We start from the raw sequence: 16,848 nt of genomic DNA, 5'->3' as shown, positions 1-16,848 counted from the left end.
AGTTTCATCCCAAAAACTATGGACATAAGTGTTTTCACGTAGCGGTGACGAAATGTTTCATTTTATGCTTTTATGCTCAATCACATTAAGTTTACGGTATTTTCCGCACTATAAGGCGCACCGCATTATAAGGCTCACCTTCAATGAATGACATATTCTAAAACGTTTTCCATATATAAGGCGCTACAGTCGAGGCTGGGGTTACGTTATGCATCCATTAGATGGTTCTGCGCTAAAGGGAATGCCAACTAAACAGTCAGATAGGTCAGTCAAACTTTATTAATAGATTACAAACCAGCTTTCTGACAACTCCATTCACTCCCAAAATGAATAAACAGCGGTTTTATTATTTTCTCTGAGGTAAAGTATTAGTATTAGCTAGCTAGCTAGTTGAGGCGCAATGTTGATCCATATATAAGGCGCACTGGATTATAAGGCGCATGGGCAGCTTTTGAAAAAATTGAAAGCTCTTAGGTGCGCCTTATAGTACGGAAAATACGGTAATCCAATATGTTTCGCCACATTACCACAGGGCCTCAGAAGGGAGGGTGGGAAGTAGGTTGACTGATGGAAAACAAGTGTGGAAGGTTTTCTTTCATTTTTAATGTGAAATCCAGTGTTTTGAAATCCAACTCTTTGGCCACACTGCCCACTTCACAACAGCTGACAGCCCGTGGTAAATGTGTTGTATTGTTTACCTGTTATTGCTCACACAAGGAAGCTTAAAGCATACATATAAGAAGTTTGACAGTGGTTGTGAAGGCCTGCCAACAGCACACATTCCAAACATGTTTCTGCTGCCAAAGTAAACGTAGACAACAAGAGCAGATGGACAGATAAAAATGGAAATACGCATGTATGCCTTGGCGTTGAAGGGATTAGTGTGGCTTACTCCAGAATTCCTGAGGCTCTTATATGATCAATTTACTTCCTTCCTCTCTCCTTTCTGTTTTTTATGCAATCTCTTCACTGATTTCCTAGAAAGCTCCACCATATATGGATGCCAGACGTGAACGTGGGCCAACGGTTGCATGAGTAGTGAAGTCATTCCAAGTTTTTAGCTAGCGTGCATTTTAAATGTGACTCCTCCTCTCCGTCATTACGCAGGGTGCGGACAATACGCGATCTGTATGCGCAGGCAAGTGTGCGCTTACCCACAAAGCCGTCCCGTCCGACCAACTTCAAAGCCAGCTTGTCTGCAAGGACCGAGGAGTTGCCATGGGCGATGTTGGCGAAGGGCCCGGCGTGGACAAACACTGGCGAACCCTGCGACAAAGGAGAGGGGGCACAAGCGTTTAGTCGGACAGCGTAACCAACAGCAACTCGCCCTGCTTGCTTTAAATCGGAAAGGACCTTTTTCTTTCACGCGGCACCTCTCAAGGACAACATTGGTGACAAGTGTCTCAGTGTGGGCTGGCAGCATATACAGTGCATCAACAGTGGAATAAAAAAGTTAAAAGGGGCCTGACTAACAAAACTGTGCCGGCCGTTTTTTTCTCTGTGCTGATTAATGAGACGGATGGGTGGGAAACCAGCGGCGTGCAGGTCATAAACAGGCCCACAATAGCATTTGATGAAGCAGGCCATGCAATTCAAACATGTTTTTAACGTTCACTGCCATTGACAATTCAGTCTTTTCCATGGTGATGGGTGGGGGAGTGAATGAAAACAACTATCAGCTTCAAGTGCTTTTCTATTGAAATTTCAATTTTCTAGTTCCTGTTCATAAAATAGCCACAAGAAGGCAGCCAATACTAATACCGGCCACAATTGCAAGTACCTTGAAATAGAGCCTGGGATCGACCCAGTGCCGATACCTGATATCAGTACTTGCCCATCTCTAGTTCAGTATTTACAAATTCACATTCTTGCATATTTGTTTTCTTCCCGTTATTCCGTTAACTCACCAATTCAATGTTTTTGTGCTTATGCCAAAGCAATAAAAACGAGTATTGCATAATTTGGAGCCAACTTGATGCTCTGGAACTGTGTTGAAATGAGCTGAGGAGTTTTATTTCGACGAAAGTACTGCTTTGCCACAATTCTGTGGCATCTTGGTTCCACTGAATTCATGTTGAAGTTAGCTGAGGAGCTTCTTTTAGGAAAAAAAAAAAAAAAGTTGTGCTTTTTGGGGAGTATCTGCATACAGTACTTGAATGCCCTCACATTAAACAGCACCATTCCAAATTTGTTTTCGCTTAACTGATAAGTGAACTATAAAAACTCACTATCAAAACAAACCAAAAAAATCTGTATTTTGACTTGGGAGTAGAATAGAAGCAAATGATTCTAAAAAGCAGCCTACGTTTTAAAAAAACAAAATACAAAACAAAATGGATGCCACATTTGTCAATGCTTTGGTGCCCAACTGTTTAATAAGAAGGAATTAAACCAGTCTGCTGCACATGAGGACATCGAAAATACAAACGGGGCTGAGCAATCCATTGTTAGACTGCGAGAGGAAAAAGGAAGGATGAGAAGGCCACACGTGATTTTCGAAGCTTTTGTTTGCATTCCCCTCACAGTTTACATCAACACTTCCACGTCAGAGGAGGAGACCATCCCCTTTCTTAACAAGTTTCTAACAATTTTGCAGATTGCTTCGACAGACCGACATACTTCAGTAACGTCATCGACGGTCCATGCGCGCGACCCCTGAACTTTGAATGACTCCACTTGACTGTTTCCACATTCATGAAAAGTAGCGATGACAGAAAAGCCCAAGTGTGTCGATTCGCCGGATGGATGTGAGGATGTGAAGGGGAAACAAACAGAGGTCGTGAACAAAGCAGGAAGTCCAAGACCATGCCGCAGTTTCCCCTTATCCACAACATTAGTACTAAGGAGCGCAGAAAATACGTCATCCCACACGGGGCTGGGCTATATTAACTTATTTGTTCCCAATAACGTGTAAATATGTTTTTTTTTTTATGTTCTAAGTGTCCCAAAGACGTATTTATACGTTTTGTTTTTTTTGTTTGTTTGTTTTTTTTTTATGCTAGAGCATACAGAAGGCTTTGATGCAGCCTCTCAGCTGCAAAGAGCGGTTGCAGAAATGGTAGTTATTACACAAACGGCCAGCAGGTGGCAGCAGAGCAAAGGAGATCAACCAGGGCCATGTAGAAAAAAAGCTCAATTACTTACAATTTTTAATAGATTTGTGAAAACTGATGAAACTTAGCTCTCTTCTAATGCTAATTACTGCAAAACGGAAACAGATAGAAACATACTTTTTTTTCCCCTGATGAACGAATAGATTTTAATCTTTCTTTTAATAGATTCCATGCTTTTATAGAAATAGAACACAATATTCTGTGGGTCTTGCAAAATCAGTCAAAATCCAGTTAAACAGCCGGGAGCGAACGGGACTGCTTCTGTGAAAATGGCTGGGAGTGAATGAGTTAAAACTTAATGGGTAAATATGGGATGCTACTTCTTCACAGAAACTTCCATCGGCCCACTTAACATACCGCTTGTGCATGTGTCTGTATTTAAAAAAAAATAAAAATAAAATAATAATCACTATAGAGGCCAGAAAGGACCCGGCCAGTCTACAGTGGTTGGAAAATTCACACGCCGCATGGAGGCCCCACTGACCACGAAATCAACTCCCTGACCAGAATGACAGGAAACGGCTCGCACAACAGGACCGCAGCGCTTCCTCCGAAAAAAACAAGGGAAACATGGGAAAAAGAAAAAAAAAAAAAGTTATCGCATCTCTGCTGCGTGCACGCTCCACTCCCACAGCACCGTCAAAAACAGACAATCTGGGACATTCCGAACAAACAAGAAGGATCAGCAGCTCCAATGCAAATATTGTGTGCACTCTATGGAGAACAACACACTGCAGCTTGAAAAGTAAATGCTTTCTAAGGATGTTCAGTCCAGGGAAGACTGAAGAATTTCAAAGTTATGAAGAAAAAAAAAAAAAAAACTCGCCAGGAACGTAACTATTCACTTGTGATGAGTGTTATGATTAAACAATCTAACAAAGGATCATGAGCAAATTCCTCGTTAATGTTTCCTTTAAAGTCAACATTAGCAAGAATTTTTGGTTTCTCATGAAAAACCTTAACTTACAAATCTTGCTAGTTTCCTAATTAGTTTGAGCTTTTGCTTGGTCGATTTATTTGCTTTATGAAACAAAATTTGGGGATTTTTATTTATTTATTTAGTTATTTTTTTATTCCAATTATGGTACTGTAATGCCCTCGCAAGTCAATAGGGTTGAATGATTTACAAAAATAACGTAATTGAGATTTTTTTATTTTTTTTTGTTCCCCTCAATACAGTGATTGCAATTTAATTTAATTTTTTTTCAAAGTTATAGACAAAAATTAATATGAAAGACAGTTTATCAACCTCAACTAGTTAACTTCGCAAGCACTTTGAATTTCTGTATAAAGCATTCACTATGACAACTTCATCAAAATATACCAAACAAGTTTGGCGTAAAAACATCAAAACGAAGAAGAGCTTTTTCTTTTCTTTTCTTTTTTTTTACCCCATAATTGTATCCTACTTCACTATGATGTCAATTTGAATTGGTTTAATTGTTCATAGGTAGCGTCAAAGATACTGCAGAGGCTGGAGGGCACATTTCTGTCAGGTAATGTCAGGAATAAGTGAGACTTTTCACACGTTTTAAAAGTCACACCAGATGCTGCCATGGACGTTGTCATGCATCCAATTATTTGAGTGCAGGATGCCGTGCCGGGGCAAGTTTTATGTAAAGGCAGATAAATTCTGGGTCTTCTGTTTATTACTTTGGATGCGGCAATTTTACTGAGAATCATGTAAGAATTTTCTGGCCAGTCATCTTACAGTCAAACTGTCCATAAAATGAAAAGCAGACATTACAAGAATATGTGGTTTTAACTCTTTGACTGCCAAAAACGTTTAATAAGGATCAGTAAAATCACGACGTATGCCGCCATAAACGTTAAATGACGTCAACTAAGTTTTTTTTTTTTTTCCCCCTCAATGCAACGTCTAAGTACAGTGCTGCCTGGTCAATGGGTTGTGGAATCAAAAACACCCACTAACTATGGCCAGCAGATGGAAGCATTGTATCTCTTTTCATGAATGATCAAAGCCTTTGTCATATCAAAGTTTTTTTTTTTTTTTATAACGTGTGGCAGTAAAAGAGTTAACGGTCCACTAAAATGAATTTGTGTCTTTAAGACATCTGTTGTAACGTGAGCAAGATGGCTCAACTTGTAGCGGTCCTCTGCATGCTGCTTAACTGCTCTTTAGACTGAGAGCCAGGGGAGGAAAGAGTCAATATATCATCTATTAAGAGCTCTCTGTGGAACGCTTGTCATTTGTCTTGACAACACAGGACGAGGGAGGTTAAGGCCTTTCAATTTCCCCTTGTACCACTGCCCTGTTTATCCTGCTGAGATATTCATCAGTGGAAGCTCAGCTGAGAAAGGGCACGGACCGCTTAAGACGAATGGTTATGACGCATGGCGGCTCACCTCCAGGGTTTGCATCAGCGTGGGCTTGATGGCGTCCTTCATAAGCACGGCCAGCGCTCCACTCACACCCTGATGGGAGACGGAAACATGAGGTGGGTGGTTGGACATGGGATATTTGTGTGCAATTATTGGTAGTTCAATCGGTTAGTACTTAATCAGACCTTCTCGAAAGTTTTGAATGCATATATCCAGCTGTTGTTTCAGTACTTGGTGTCCTCTAAAAAGGAGCAAATTAATTGGTCCACTCATGGTTTCTCTGTTGAACTCTTCTTTAGACAATAGCACGTCTGAAACGCTGAAGAGGTGTGGTCAACAGTTTAGAGCAAAGTAAAGGTTATAGTGCATTTCCGGTTCATCCTGAGTTTTCACCTGAAAACCCAATTTCTCTAACTTTATGTGAGTAGAGTAAGTTTACCATATGCGACTAATTTCATGGGATGGGAGGAGATCATATTTACATTACACACACAAAACAAAACAAAAAACAAAAATGACAGGGCTGTACGAAATTCCGAATTAAATTGAGAATGACCACTAAATTCCAATTTAATTCTTGAATTTTACATTTGAATTGAAGTGACAAACAGGAAGCCGAATTGTAATTGCATGAAATTCAAATGTATTTAACAATGAAACTTGACACTAACTATCAGCCTATTTACGAAATGAATTTTATATAAATATTTTAAGGACTATGCAACACAATACTTATAGTAAATAGTAAACAGATCATTAAATTGTTTGATATGATGGTAGAACATCACTTCCTTTCCCAGAATACCTTGCTTTAGCTAAGTCTTTAAAGTGGCTGCGCAAGCATTTTGGACATTTTGTTTGGAGCGCACTTTGAAATAGACCGTTGACGAGTTTCTCCGAATTGCATTGAATTCAATTCCACTTCATGTGTTTCGAATTCAACTAAACATCCTGTGGGGTGGAGTCAATTCAAATTCAAATGTATTGATTGAATTGAATTCTGAATTTGGCACAACCCACGTGAACACACTAATAATAGTTAAAGGTGCAAAAATCTAAATCTCCTAAAAACCGGATTCGGAATTAGTTTCGAAAATAGCTATTTATTTATGTCAAGTGGAAAGTGTTTGAAGTCCAGTTCTAGAAAAATGGTCTTCCCCAGACTGTTTCCACAAAGTTATCGCAACCTGAGACTGATTAATGACTTGATTAAGTGGTGTTCCTAGCTAATTATGTCATACACCGTATTTCCACAGGTCCTTAAGGCTGAGGTGGTAAAAGACTAACGTAATTTTATAGGGGAGCCTCCTCTTCCCCTGAAACAACACATGCCATAGTCCTCCCTGGGAAACCAGAGCCAGTTGACCTTGTCGGCTGGACCTGCTGAGAGGTGCTTAAATGAAATGTTTTGGTTCCTTCTTTTTTTTTTAAGGTGCAGGAGTGGCTTTACTATGTTGTTTTAGCCAGTTCAACAGCAAATCAGGGACATCTGCATTCATTGCGAAGCATACTGTCACAAATAAAGACGTAGTAGTCAAAATTATAAACACCACATGAACGTAATTCACATTTTCCTTGAGGAATGCGGAGACGCAGCCATGATAAACTGAGTGGGGAGGTGGAGTGTGTGAGGGAGGGGCGTATTGTCTGTTCTCACACTGCGGGGATGCAAGATCAAACACCCACCAGGTCCTCTGCGGTGACAGGCTGTCCGGAGCGGCTGGTCCCCACCACCATGCGCGCCAGTCTTTGTTTCATGTCCTCCAGGCTGTCTGCCAGAGCCAAGATGGCCATGATCTCGCTGGCCACCGCGATGTCGAAGCCTGTCTGGAGTGTGTGAGAACAACGTGCACAATGTCAACCACAAAAAAGGCAACGAGGGGATGGATGCCAAGAAGTGGAATGATGCAATTTGCATGGTGGCTTTGGTGTGAAAGTTTGCAGATAAGGACACGCAGTTTAAATACATTATGTGTTACCCTACACCAGTGCTTCTCAATTATTTTCTGTCATATACCCCCCCGCGTGACTATAAATAGTATCATTTGTCTATAAAATTGTGATAAGCACACCTCTACATAACACTATCCTTATTAAAGTATAAGAGAATAAAAAAACAGAACGAAATATGGACCAACTTACAAAGAATAGCTTTATTAACTGTAATAGAAAAGATTTAAAGTGCATCTGAAATTAAAAAATTAAATTAAATCCTTAATTAAACTATAAACATTTTTTGACTGACCATGTCAAACCATATGATACGGAAAAATAAAATTACATAAAATAAATAAATAATAATGCATTCAAACTGATCACCAACATTAACTCAGGAGCACAATATTAAAAAAAAAAACTTTAACCTGCAAAACAAAAATAAATAAAATAATTTGGGCTGATTTTTTATTTATTTTTTTGCTGTGTGCAAAGCGCGCATGCTCAGTGCAAACAAAACCACTACACCACCGAGCGAATGCTCCCTGCGCACACTCTGCCAATAATGAGAGCGCCACTGCCCCCTAATGTAGTGGAGGTGCAATTGCACTTTATTCTGGGACAGTAAAACAAATCAAAATAAAATAAAAAATTTTAAAAAACCATTTTCCCCCAGGTACAAACGCGCCCCCCTTGATGGAGCCTTGCGCCCCCTGGAGGGGCCCGCCCCACTATTTGAGAAGCACTGCCCTACATGTTGTAGCAACATAACTGTGGGGATAAAACAAAAAGTCCTTGGTCTTGATGCCTTTGAACTCATTTTGTGTCACTTTTCTTGACTTATTGAAATCAACAGAAATAAAAGGCAAAGAAGAACGTGCAAGTGTGGACGACCCACTGGGAGAAGTACAGGAAACCCAAGTTCAAAATGTATAACACAACTTTAACCACATCAATCCACCAACGGACATAACGTTTCTATTCCCTCCCCCCGTTGGAATACCCTCAGGGGCTATAGTGTATCTAGTGGAGGATGAACCGACTGACAGCGATAAATGTAAGCATATGCTGAACCAGTTTGGAGGCTACGCGAGGTGTGTGTGTGTGTCCATGTATCATTTTTCGACTTCTTCAAATATTTGCTTTCGCTTAGGCCTCATATTGGAGGAGAAATACGTTTACGTGCAAGATTTCATTAGCTGTCCTCACTGCAGAAATATGAGTGAAATACATCTGGCCTTTTTCACAGTGAGCAGTCATTTGGCAACGTAAGAGCCTGACCCATTAACCGACCTACCAACAAAAAATGGCAGATCTTTCCTCGCCGTTAAGTTAAATACTAAAGGACAAAGAATTGTAAAACAATCAAATGTTTTTGGAATATTACTCTGTCAAATAATGGAATAGGCCTTAAAAAAAAATCCATTCTGGGACCAAGTCAACATATAGGTAATCATCTTTTTTTTTTGAGATCCCCAAAATGGCTGCATCAACATTCACTGACCATGTAGTAAAAGGACAAACCTCTCTGACTTGTCCTTTTTCAGTGCTGGCCTGCCCGACAGTGATCTTCCTCAAAAAGCGGTCATTTGTATCAACCACTGAAAAACAAAAAAGAAAAAAAAAAAAAGGGAGGAAAAAAAAAAAAAAAAATGTTTTTTTTTTTTTTTAATACACAAACACTAGCAGGAAAACTATCAGTAGTTATAGAACATAAAGAACCACCGTTTATTTCAGGTATGAAAATTGTTCTTTTTTTTTTACCTCTATGCCAGGTGATCTTGGAAGGATCGAGGTCAAGACGTACAAAAGAACTGACTTCCTGGGGCGTGAGAGAGTCAGGGTCGCTTTTGTTGATGCCAAGTCGCTGAAATTACAAGACAGGAGGCATTAGAAGAAGCTGTGGTGCTCCGACAGGACGTATATGCATTGTTAAAACTACTCTACTTGGTGTTCATTAGTTTTATTTAGACACTTGTCTCCTATTGCAATGTTGAAATGAAAGAAACGGTACCATTCCAACTGTGGGTGGTGTCATTAAATGACCATCACCTCCCATATCTATCTCTGTTACTCTTAAAATCTAATTCATAATTTGTAGTCCTTATTGAGCAACTTTCCATGAATTAGAATGTCAATAGTATCTCAATAATGTAAACACATTCTTCAACATAAAACTCTGGGCTCCTTTTATGCTCTTATTGGAAGAACAGGAACAGCTGGACAATTTAAAGACAGGATAACTGAGGACCCCTAGCGGAAAACAGATGATCCCACTTACGCGCAGCCTTGCAACCTGGATGGGTGAAAATCTTCTCACGCCATTGACAGAAGGGACCAGTCGACTGTACAGCGCCTCCGATCGGACAAACAAGACAAAGAGTTCATTTGAGACTACTCGCAAATATTGATCGGGTTGGCTTAACTTAACTTGATTAAGTTTTGAATGCAAGATCATTATACCTTGTCCGATTGGGTCGCCTCGTGAAGCATCCTGGCATCAATGGCCGCCGCCACCAGGTTGTTGGCAGCAGTGATGGCGTGAATGTCACCCGTGAGATGGAGGTTGAACTAAAACACAGGGATTAAGATAGTCGCCTTGCCAGCTGGCCTCGATACGATCAAAAGCAACAACCTAAATTCTTATATTTGTTTCATGAAAGTGTTTTACTGTATCGCCAACAGTCAATTCTTATTTTCATAGGGTTTCTCTTATTAGATTTTGTTTAAGACAGAACCTTGTGTGTCTTATGTGGATGCTGAGAACTTTGAAGATGAACTCCTTCCCTTGTGTCTCACCTAACCCTGTCAACCTTCTAGGCGATGTCACTTTGAAGATTATTTTATTTTCTTCTTCTAAGAGAACACTAATCCTACTTTCCTACCTCCTCCATCGGGATGACCTGAGCATATCCCCCTCCTGCAGCTCCCCCTAGACACAAAGAAGGCACAGCACAGTCAGAGGCAGACAACAGGACAGGGACACACAAAGATGGAGTGCTGAGCACTGGACTCTGAATGAACTTCTGTCCACATGACGCACAAGAATTAGGGTATGAAATGCTAGCTTCACGCTGACAAGAGACAAAAAACGTGATACGCTCTCAACTGTCAAATGTCTGCTGATGGCTTTGACAAAAGCACACTTGTGTGTGGTCATGTGCATGCAAAATTTTAGTCTGAACTAAAACATTGAAAATCTATTTTGGTTTCTGAGTTTATGCAAAAACTCATTGCTGGCAACATTGTAATTTACATTTTACATATCACAAGTACTTGTGGTATTGGTACTTGGTATCAGTGACAACTCGCACAGGTATCAGCCTGGAAAAAAGTGGCATCGAACATCCCTAATATAAAAAGTCTCAAAAAGTCAGGCCTGAAAAGACACAGGAAGTCTGCCATTTTGGTTTTGAAGCAGCCATTTTAGGGTCAATTAGCCAATTTTAAGGATGAACTTGTACTTGGATTACTCTAATAAATCGACTCGACTTTGACACCTTTGGTTTAGATGAACAACCAAACCAACTACGTACCTTTAACCCCAAAAGTGGGTCCCTGAGAGGGTTGTCTTAGACATGCGAAAGCGTTGAGCTTCAAGTGAGCAGACAGTGCCTGGACTAAGCCGATGGTTACAGTGCTCTTCCCTTCACCAAGTGGTGTTGGAGTTATACTAACGGAAACAGACACACACACACACACACACAAAAAAGACAGTTTAGCATCACATTTCTCAATGAGTGTCAGTAACACAAATCAAACCATGACAAAATAAACTCACCCTGCCACCAGGACGTATTTGCCGTCAGGCTGCGCTTGTAAGCGCTCTAACAGGGAGAGGCGGACTTTTGCTTTGCTCCTGCCGTAAGTTTCAAGCTCTTCCGGCAACAGACCAATCTCCTCTGCCAGCTGCTCCACCGCCTTAGGAGTCTGAGCTCTGGAAATCTCAATGTCACTGGCAAACCAAAAAAAAAAAAAGTGAACAAAATAAATTGAATAACTTTGTTCAAGGGTTGCGCTGAAATGGGCAAATTTCTCAGGAACGGGAGGTTCATGTACCTTGGTACGGGCGTCAGGGGCTGTAGTTTGAGGCTGCGCAGTCGCCAGGGTCGATACTGCTGCTCCTGGAGCCTCAGACTGCTGCTATGCACCACATTCTTGTACAAAAATAATATAATAAACATAAGAAAACAAAAAGGTGAGGGACCGAGTGACTAAAAAAAAGGCATACCTGTATTCTGTACGCTGCCGTGAGATACGCCAGCCCGGACTTCGAAGGCATCCCTTTGCTTACTAAAAAAGGAGAAAATGCACTTTTGTTTCTGTCCCATATAACTTGCTGGTGGACATCATTCACAACAAAAAAACCTCTCTGTGGGAGACTCACCACTCAGATACCATATCACACAGACTGGTTTGTTTTGTTTTGTATATATTATGCATTAGGTTTTAAACAGCTTCAATTAAGTGTTTTAATATTATTATTATTATTTTAAACTTCCTTATGTTAAATGTTTTAAAGTTTGTTGAATAATGTTTTAAGATTGTTATTGTATGCTCTTTTTAGTAAATTTTGTAACCTATTTTCATTTATTTTTCTTCCTCTGAATGTTAACTACTATTTCTTGATGTTTATGTGTCTTTCCTTGTGTAAAGCACATTGAGTTGCCTTGTGTATGAAATGTGCTATACAAATAAACTTGCCTTGCCTTGCCTAAGTTAATTGTATTTGGAGTAATTGCATTTGGTTATTTTACAGTACCTGTGTCTATGGTGGGCTCCCAGCGGATGACAGCAGCCCCTGGCTTAATCCAAGCAGGTGGAATGTCAAGATCCTCTGGGCCTAGTAGGACCACAGCATCAGCCTCCATCACCTGGGAAAAATTATTAAGATAACGAGTAATAAAACAACAACAACAACAATCAATATAAGCCACAAGAAATCAAAAGGGACCTGTCTCTGTAGGTTCTTGAAATTGGAATGGCTTTTAAAAGCTGCCATTCCACTTCTCTCCAGCAGGCACTGCAGGGCCACTCCAAGAGGTCCTTCAGCGCCGATCATTAGCACTGTTCTTCCTTCGACGGGAGAGTCTATCGCAAAATGTTTTCATTTAACAATATGGGCTGCGTATTCACTCACTTCCCCACTAAATTACTATATTGTATTTTAAATTCTTAAATAAAAATAAATAATGGAAAGTTTTAGCTGATTTTTGGCCTCTTTTTTTTTTTTTTTTTTTAATCAGTGGCATGTAAACACCCCCCCCCCCCCCCCAAAAAAAAATAAAAATAAAATAAAATAAAATAAATAAATAAATAAATAAAATGTTAAGAGAATATTTATTTTAGTCATTATATGTTTTTTAATTTAATCATTCGATTAATAGGTTGCCAAATGTTCGGAATCGGCCTCAAAAATCCACATCAGTCAAGCACTGGATTTTATCAAGTGGACTACAGTGGTTCCTAATCCTTAAGGTATGATTGAACAAACATCAGAGTTTTTCAAAATATGAGTCTGATATATTTTTTATTTTTTTTATTGCAATCGAAAACTGAGATGCAAGTGCTGTTTCGTAGCAGTGGACTCAAGTCATTCACATTAAGCTGCAGTTTAGCCTAGTAAAGAAATAAAAAAAAATTTAAAAAAGGTTTCAAGCTGTTTAATCCCACTCACAGATTACTGTCAAACTAAACAAAGAATCACACATTTTGTCTTTAAAACAACCACATAACCTTGCCTTATAGTCTGCTAGCATAATTGTAATAGATTTAAAAATTTAAAATAAAAAAAGAATGGTAATAAGATTTTAAAAATTAAAATAAAGAAGACAACTACACAACCGCCAGTCTGTAAAAGTCCATTAAGAATTAATTTTTTTTTTTTTAAGAATTTATTTAAAAACACATCACAAGGCAACACGTGTGACTAACTCACCATGTTTTTGCAACAGATCCAATACAGCTCTGGCAACAGGTGGCACAAAGCCTTTGCTCAGGTCCCCTTGCACCAAACGACCCATGTTCAAATATGTTATCCTACAATGGGGAAAAGCACAAGCACTGAATTAGTCTTAGTAACAAGCAGAAAAGTTCTAATTAGATTTGTATACATTCAGTTGAGGACTATGCTGTACACTGTACTCCGTTGCAATTATTAAGCAGAAATACACACAAACAACTGTTGAACATTTATGACAAAAAGTCATGTGCACAAATGCGGACACTTTGACCTTGAGTTTGTTTCAACTGCCCAGAGGACCAACTTTTATTCCACATTTTTTAAACTTAATTATATGCAACCTTCTCTTATTTGGACACAATCTGGCACATGCACCGTTACGTGTTTTTGAGAAACATCTACAAAATAAGCTGGAAAGCACTACAGCGTTCCTCTGCCCAGTCACAATTTGCTACTCACGAATTCACCGTTTGTTTTGATAACCTATCCTCCTACTTGCTACTTTTATGATCTTACTAAAAAACCAAAACCTAGTCGTCCTACTTTTCTGTTATCTAGGCCTTTGGTGCCATCTTGTGGCATCTTGGTGCCAAGGAACTGTGTTGAAGTGGCACATCTCTAACTGGGAGTCACATTTTTAACAAAGTTCAGCAGAGGCAAAAACCCAAAAAAAAAAAATTAAAAAAAAAAAGGGTTCTGTTTATTTTTTTTTAATTAATTGGCTGACAAATCTGTTAGACAAATTTTATTCTGCCAAATATCGGACTCGGCATCCACCACAAGAAAAAAAATAATTGGGTCTTAGTTTAAATTAGAATATAGGCAATTATAGTAAAAAATGTATAAATATAAAATAATATAGGCAATTATTTCAAACATTTGTTCTATTATGATAATTTGCAGCAAGGTCCAGCACCATTTCTGCATTTTCAAGCAGTCAATTTTAATGATATACACATTAAATAATGAAACCTCTCTATGTGACCCGATATGTGGATCTCTGATTTTTTTTTTTTTTTACCCATCTGTGTCCTTCTCAGGTTTGAGAGTGTCAAGCACTCGGCTGGTGAGGGAAGCAGGGGGGAGGTGGAGGTAGACACCGTGCACCCTGGGGTCCTCGTTAAGCTTCAACACCTCCTCGACAACCTATTCATGTGTATAAAGCAAATGCGTGACGCAATTTGTGCTAACAGCTGAAAACGTTTACAAACAGAACAAACAACAAATTACTTCAGGAAATGAACAATTTGATTATGGTCTGTAAAAAGACATGCACTGTAAAATACTTTACTTAAACGGGTGTGGGGATTTTTGTGATACCACAAAGTGAACCAGTTGCTGTGCGTTGCCACTGTTTAAGTAATGAAACTCAGCATACACGCAGTAGTTTATTCACCTATGTTGAAAATTTGACTGACAAATACTAGGGATGTAAAGATACCGGCAATATCGCGATATCGTGATATTAAAACTGCCACAATATCGTCGTCGTCATGTTAACAATATTTAAAAGCTACGCATCTGTTAAAAAAAAAAAAGTCAGGTTGATTTCCATTTGTGCAGTTTTCGCACCCTCTGGTGGCTAGTTTTCTTAGTGCAGTTTAATTTTCATTAGGTATGTTTTGGCCCTTCTATGTTTAAAATACACTAATTGTCAGATGAAGGGGATTGTAAAATGCTTTGAAGCAAGTCAATATGTGGAGGAACTCAATGTGGGCTTGCATTAGCGATTAAGTGCCTCAATATTAACTCATTTGCTCCCAATAACGCGTAAATACGTTTTTTTTAAATGTTCTAAGTGTCCCAAAGACGTATTTATACATTTTTTTTATTTTTTATTTTTATGCTAGAGCATACAGAAGGCTTTGATGCAACCTCTCAACTGCAAAGAACGGTTGCAGAAATGGTAGTTATTACACAAACGGCCAGCAGGTGGCAGCAGAGCAAAGGAGATCAACCAGGGCCATGTAGAAAAAAAAGCTCAATTATTTACAATTTTGAATAGATTTGTGAAAACTGATGAAACTTAGCTCTCTTCTAATGCTAATTGCTGCAAAACGGAAACGGATAGAAACATACTTTTTTTCCTGATGAAAGAAGAGACATTAATCGTTCTTTTGATAGGTTCCATGCTTTTATAGCAATTGAACACAATATTCTGTGGGCCTTGCAAAATCAGTCAAAATCCAGTAAAACAGCCGGGAGCGAACGGGATTGCTTCTGTGAAAATGGCTGGGAGTGAATGAGTTAAGTGTTTTTCAAGATTGAAGGTTGTTTATATGTATTGCTGTTATGTACAAAAAAAACACAATATTGTGCTTTTTTTGTATGAGCTCTTTTTTTTTTTTACAATACCGTGACCTTTTTTAAATATTGCCAACCTCCCCACAATATCGTGATAATTATCGTATCGTGAGCTTCATATCGTGATAATATCGTATCGTGATATTTGGATATCGTTACATCCCTAACAAATACAGACAAATGGGGAAACATTGTGAATATATCAATAATAATCTTCCACTTGTACTACTGATATAGCTCCACACTAACACTAAAACATAAACGGCCCTGACAAGGGCCAAGATCCAACGTGAAGTCAATTTCTTCTCATGTGAGATGTCAGTGAGTCACAGTTGAGCAATGACATAATTGGATTTTGCAGTTCAGATGTGGTTGATCACATGCCACGCAAACATGCACAAAAGGCATGCACAGGCTCGCTAAATAACGAAGAGCCCGAAGAGTTTCCATTTTTGCCTCACTTACTTCGTCCTCGCTGCGATCCTTGGCTAGACAGATTTGAGTGACGTTTAAGCCGACCTGCGGGAGAATGTGATTAAAAAGAGATCAGTGGCAACTTGCTATAGAATGGTGAAGAATGTCGGAATTACCTTTTCTGCTATTGTCTTATTGATCTCCAACAGGCTGTCATCTTCACCCACCTTTGAAATAAAGTTAATCTGAAAACTAAAAAATCAAATGACATTTTAACTGAGCTGTAGTATATATAAAAGCCATACAGTACCCGTATAATGGCAAGCAGTGGCTGGACAGCAGGATTTCTTCTCTGCAGAGTCACTATTGCCTCTTTGGTGCTTTGAACTACATCCCTGTGACAGAAAAACACGACATAAACCTTTTCAATTATGTTAATAGTAATAATAATATTAATGCATCAGATTTATATAGCACTTTTTTGGACACTCAAAGATGCTTCACAATTCTCTCTTTGGCCCAAACGATATGGAATAAATTGTTCTTTAGTATTCGTTTAATTTTATAATGAGAGGAATTTCAAGCACAAAAACATACCAAAAAAAAAAAAAAAAGCCCACTAATAATACACTCTGAACATGACGAGAAAGCTTATGAACACAGACATTGCGTCTTCATGGGCACATGAGAGGTTGAAGAAGGATGTAATTCCCACAGAATAACATTCTGTTACCCTTGCATATCCTTTACTTACTGAGCAGCATTTGGGCCATTCTC

At 39.0% G+C, this 16,848-nt stretch overlaps 1 protein-coding gene across 1 annotated transcript in view; it reads right to left on the bottom strand.

Moving 5' to 3' along the window:
- Positions 1–16,848, bottom strand: part of mthfd1l (methylenetetrahydrofolate dehydrogenase (NADP+ dependent) 1 like) — a 35,488-nt gene that overhangs the window by 16,964 nt on the left and 1,676 nt on the right. Inside the window, exons 2-20 of the mRNA XM_077509823.1 lie at positions 16,382–16,466; positions 16,248–16,298; positions 16,123–16,176; positions 14,375–14,499; positions 13,330–13,430; positions 12,346–12,482; positions 12,154–12,265; positions 11,623–11,684; positions 11,451–11,548; positions 11,173–11,346; positions 10,928–11,064; positions 10,277–10,323; positions 9,855–9,962; positions 9,673–9,747; positions 9,156–9,258; positions 8,916–8,992; positions 7,143–7,283; positions 5,481–5,549; positions 1,155–1,266 (exon numbers count right to left, since the gene is read on the bottom strand). Coding sequence (XP_077365949.1) covers positions 1,155–1,266; positions 5,481–5,549; positions 7,143–7,283; positions 8,916–8,992; positions 9,156–9,258; positions 9,673–9,747; positions 9,855–9,962; positions 10,277–10,323; positions 10,928–11,064; positions 11,173–11,346; positions 11,451–11,548; positions 11,623–11,684; positions 12,154–12,265; positions 12,346–12,482; positions 13,330–13,430; positions 14,375–14,499; positions 16,123–16,176; positions 16,248–16,298; positions 16,382–16,466 — 1,868 coding nt within the window. The remainder of the gene's footprint in view (positions 1–1,154; positions 1,267–5,480; positions 5,550–7,142; positions 7,284–8,915; positions 8,993–9,155; positions 9,259–9,672; positions 9,748–9,854; positions 9,963–10,276; positions 10,324–10,927; positions 11,065–11,172; positions 11,347–11,450; positions 11,549–11,622; positions 11,685–12,153; positions 12,266–12,345; positions 12,483–13,329; positions 13,431–14,374; positions 14,500–16,122; positions 16,177–16,247; positions 16,299–16,381; positions 16,467–16,848) is intronic.

Source organism: Festucalex cinctus, chromosome 21 (genome assembly GCF_051991245.1).
Source record: "Festucalex cinctus isolate MCC-2025b chromosome 21, RoL_Fcin_1.0, whole genome shotgun sequence".
NCBI classification, from domain to species: domain Eukaryota; kingdom Metazoa; phylum Chordata; class Actinopteri; order Syngnathiformes; family Syngnathidae; genus Festucalex; species Festucalex cinctus.
Note: the sequence above shows the minus strand (reverse complement) of the source record. Positions and strands in the feature narration are given on the sequence as shown.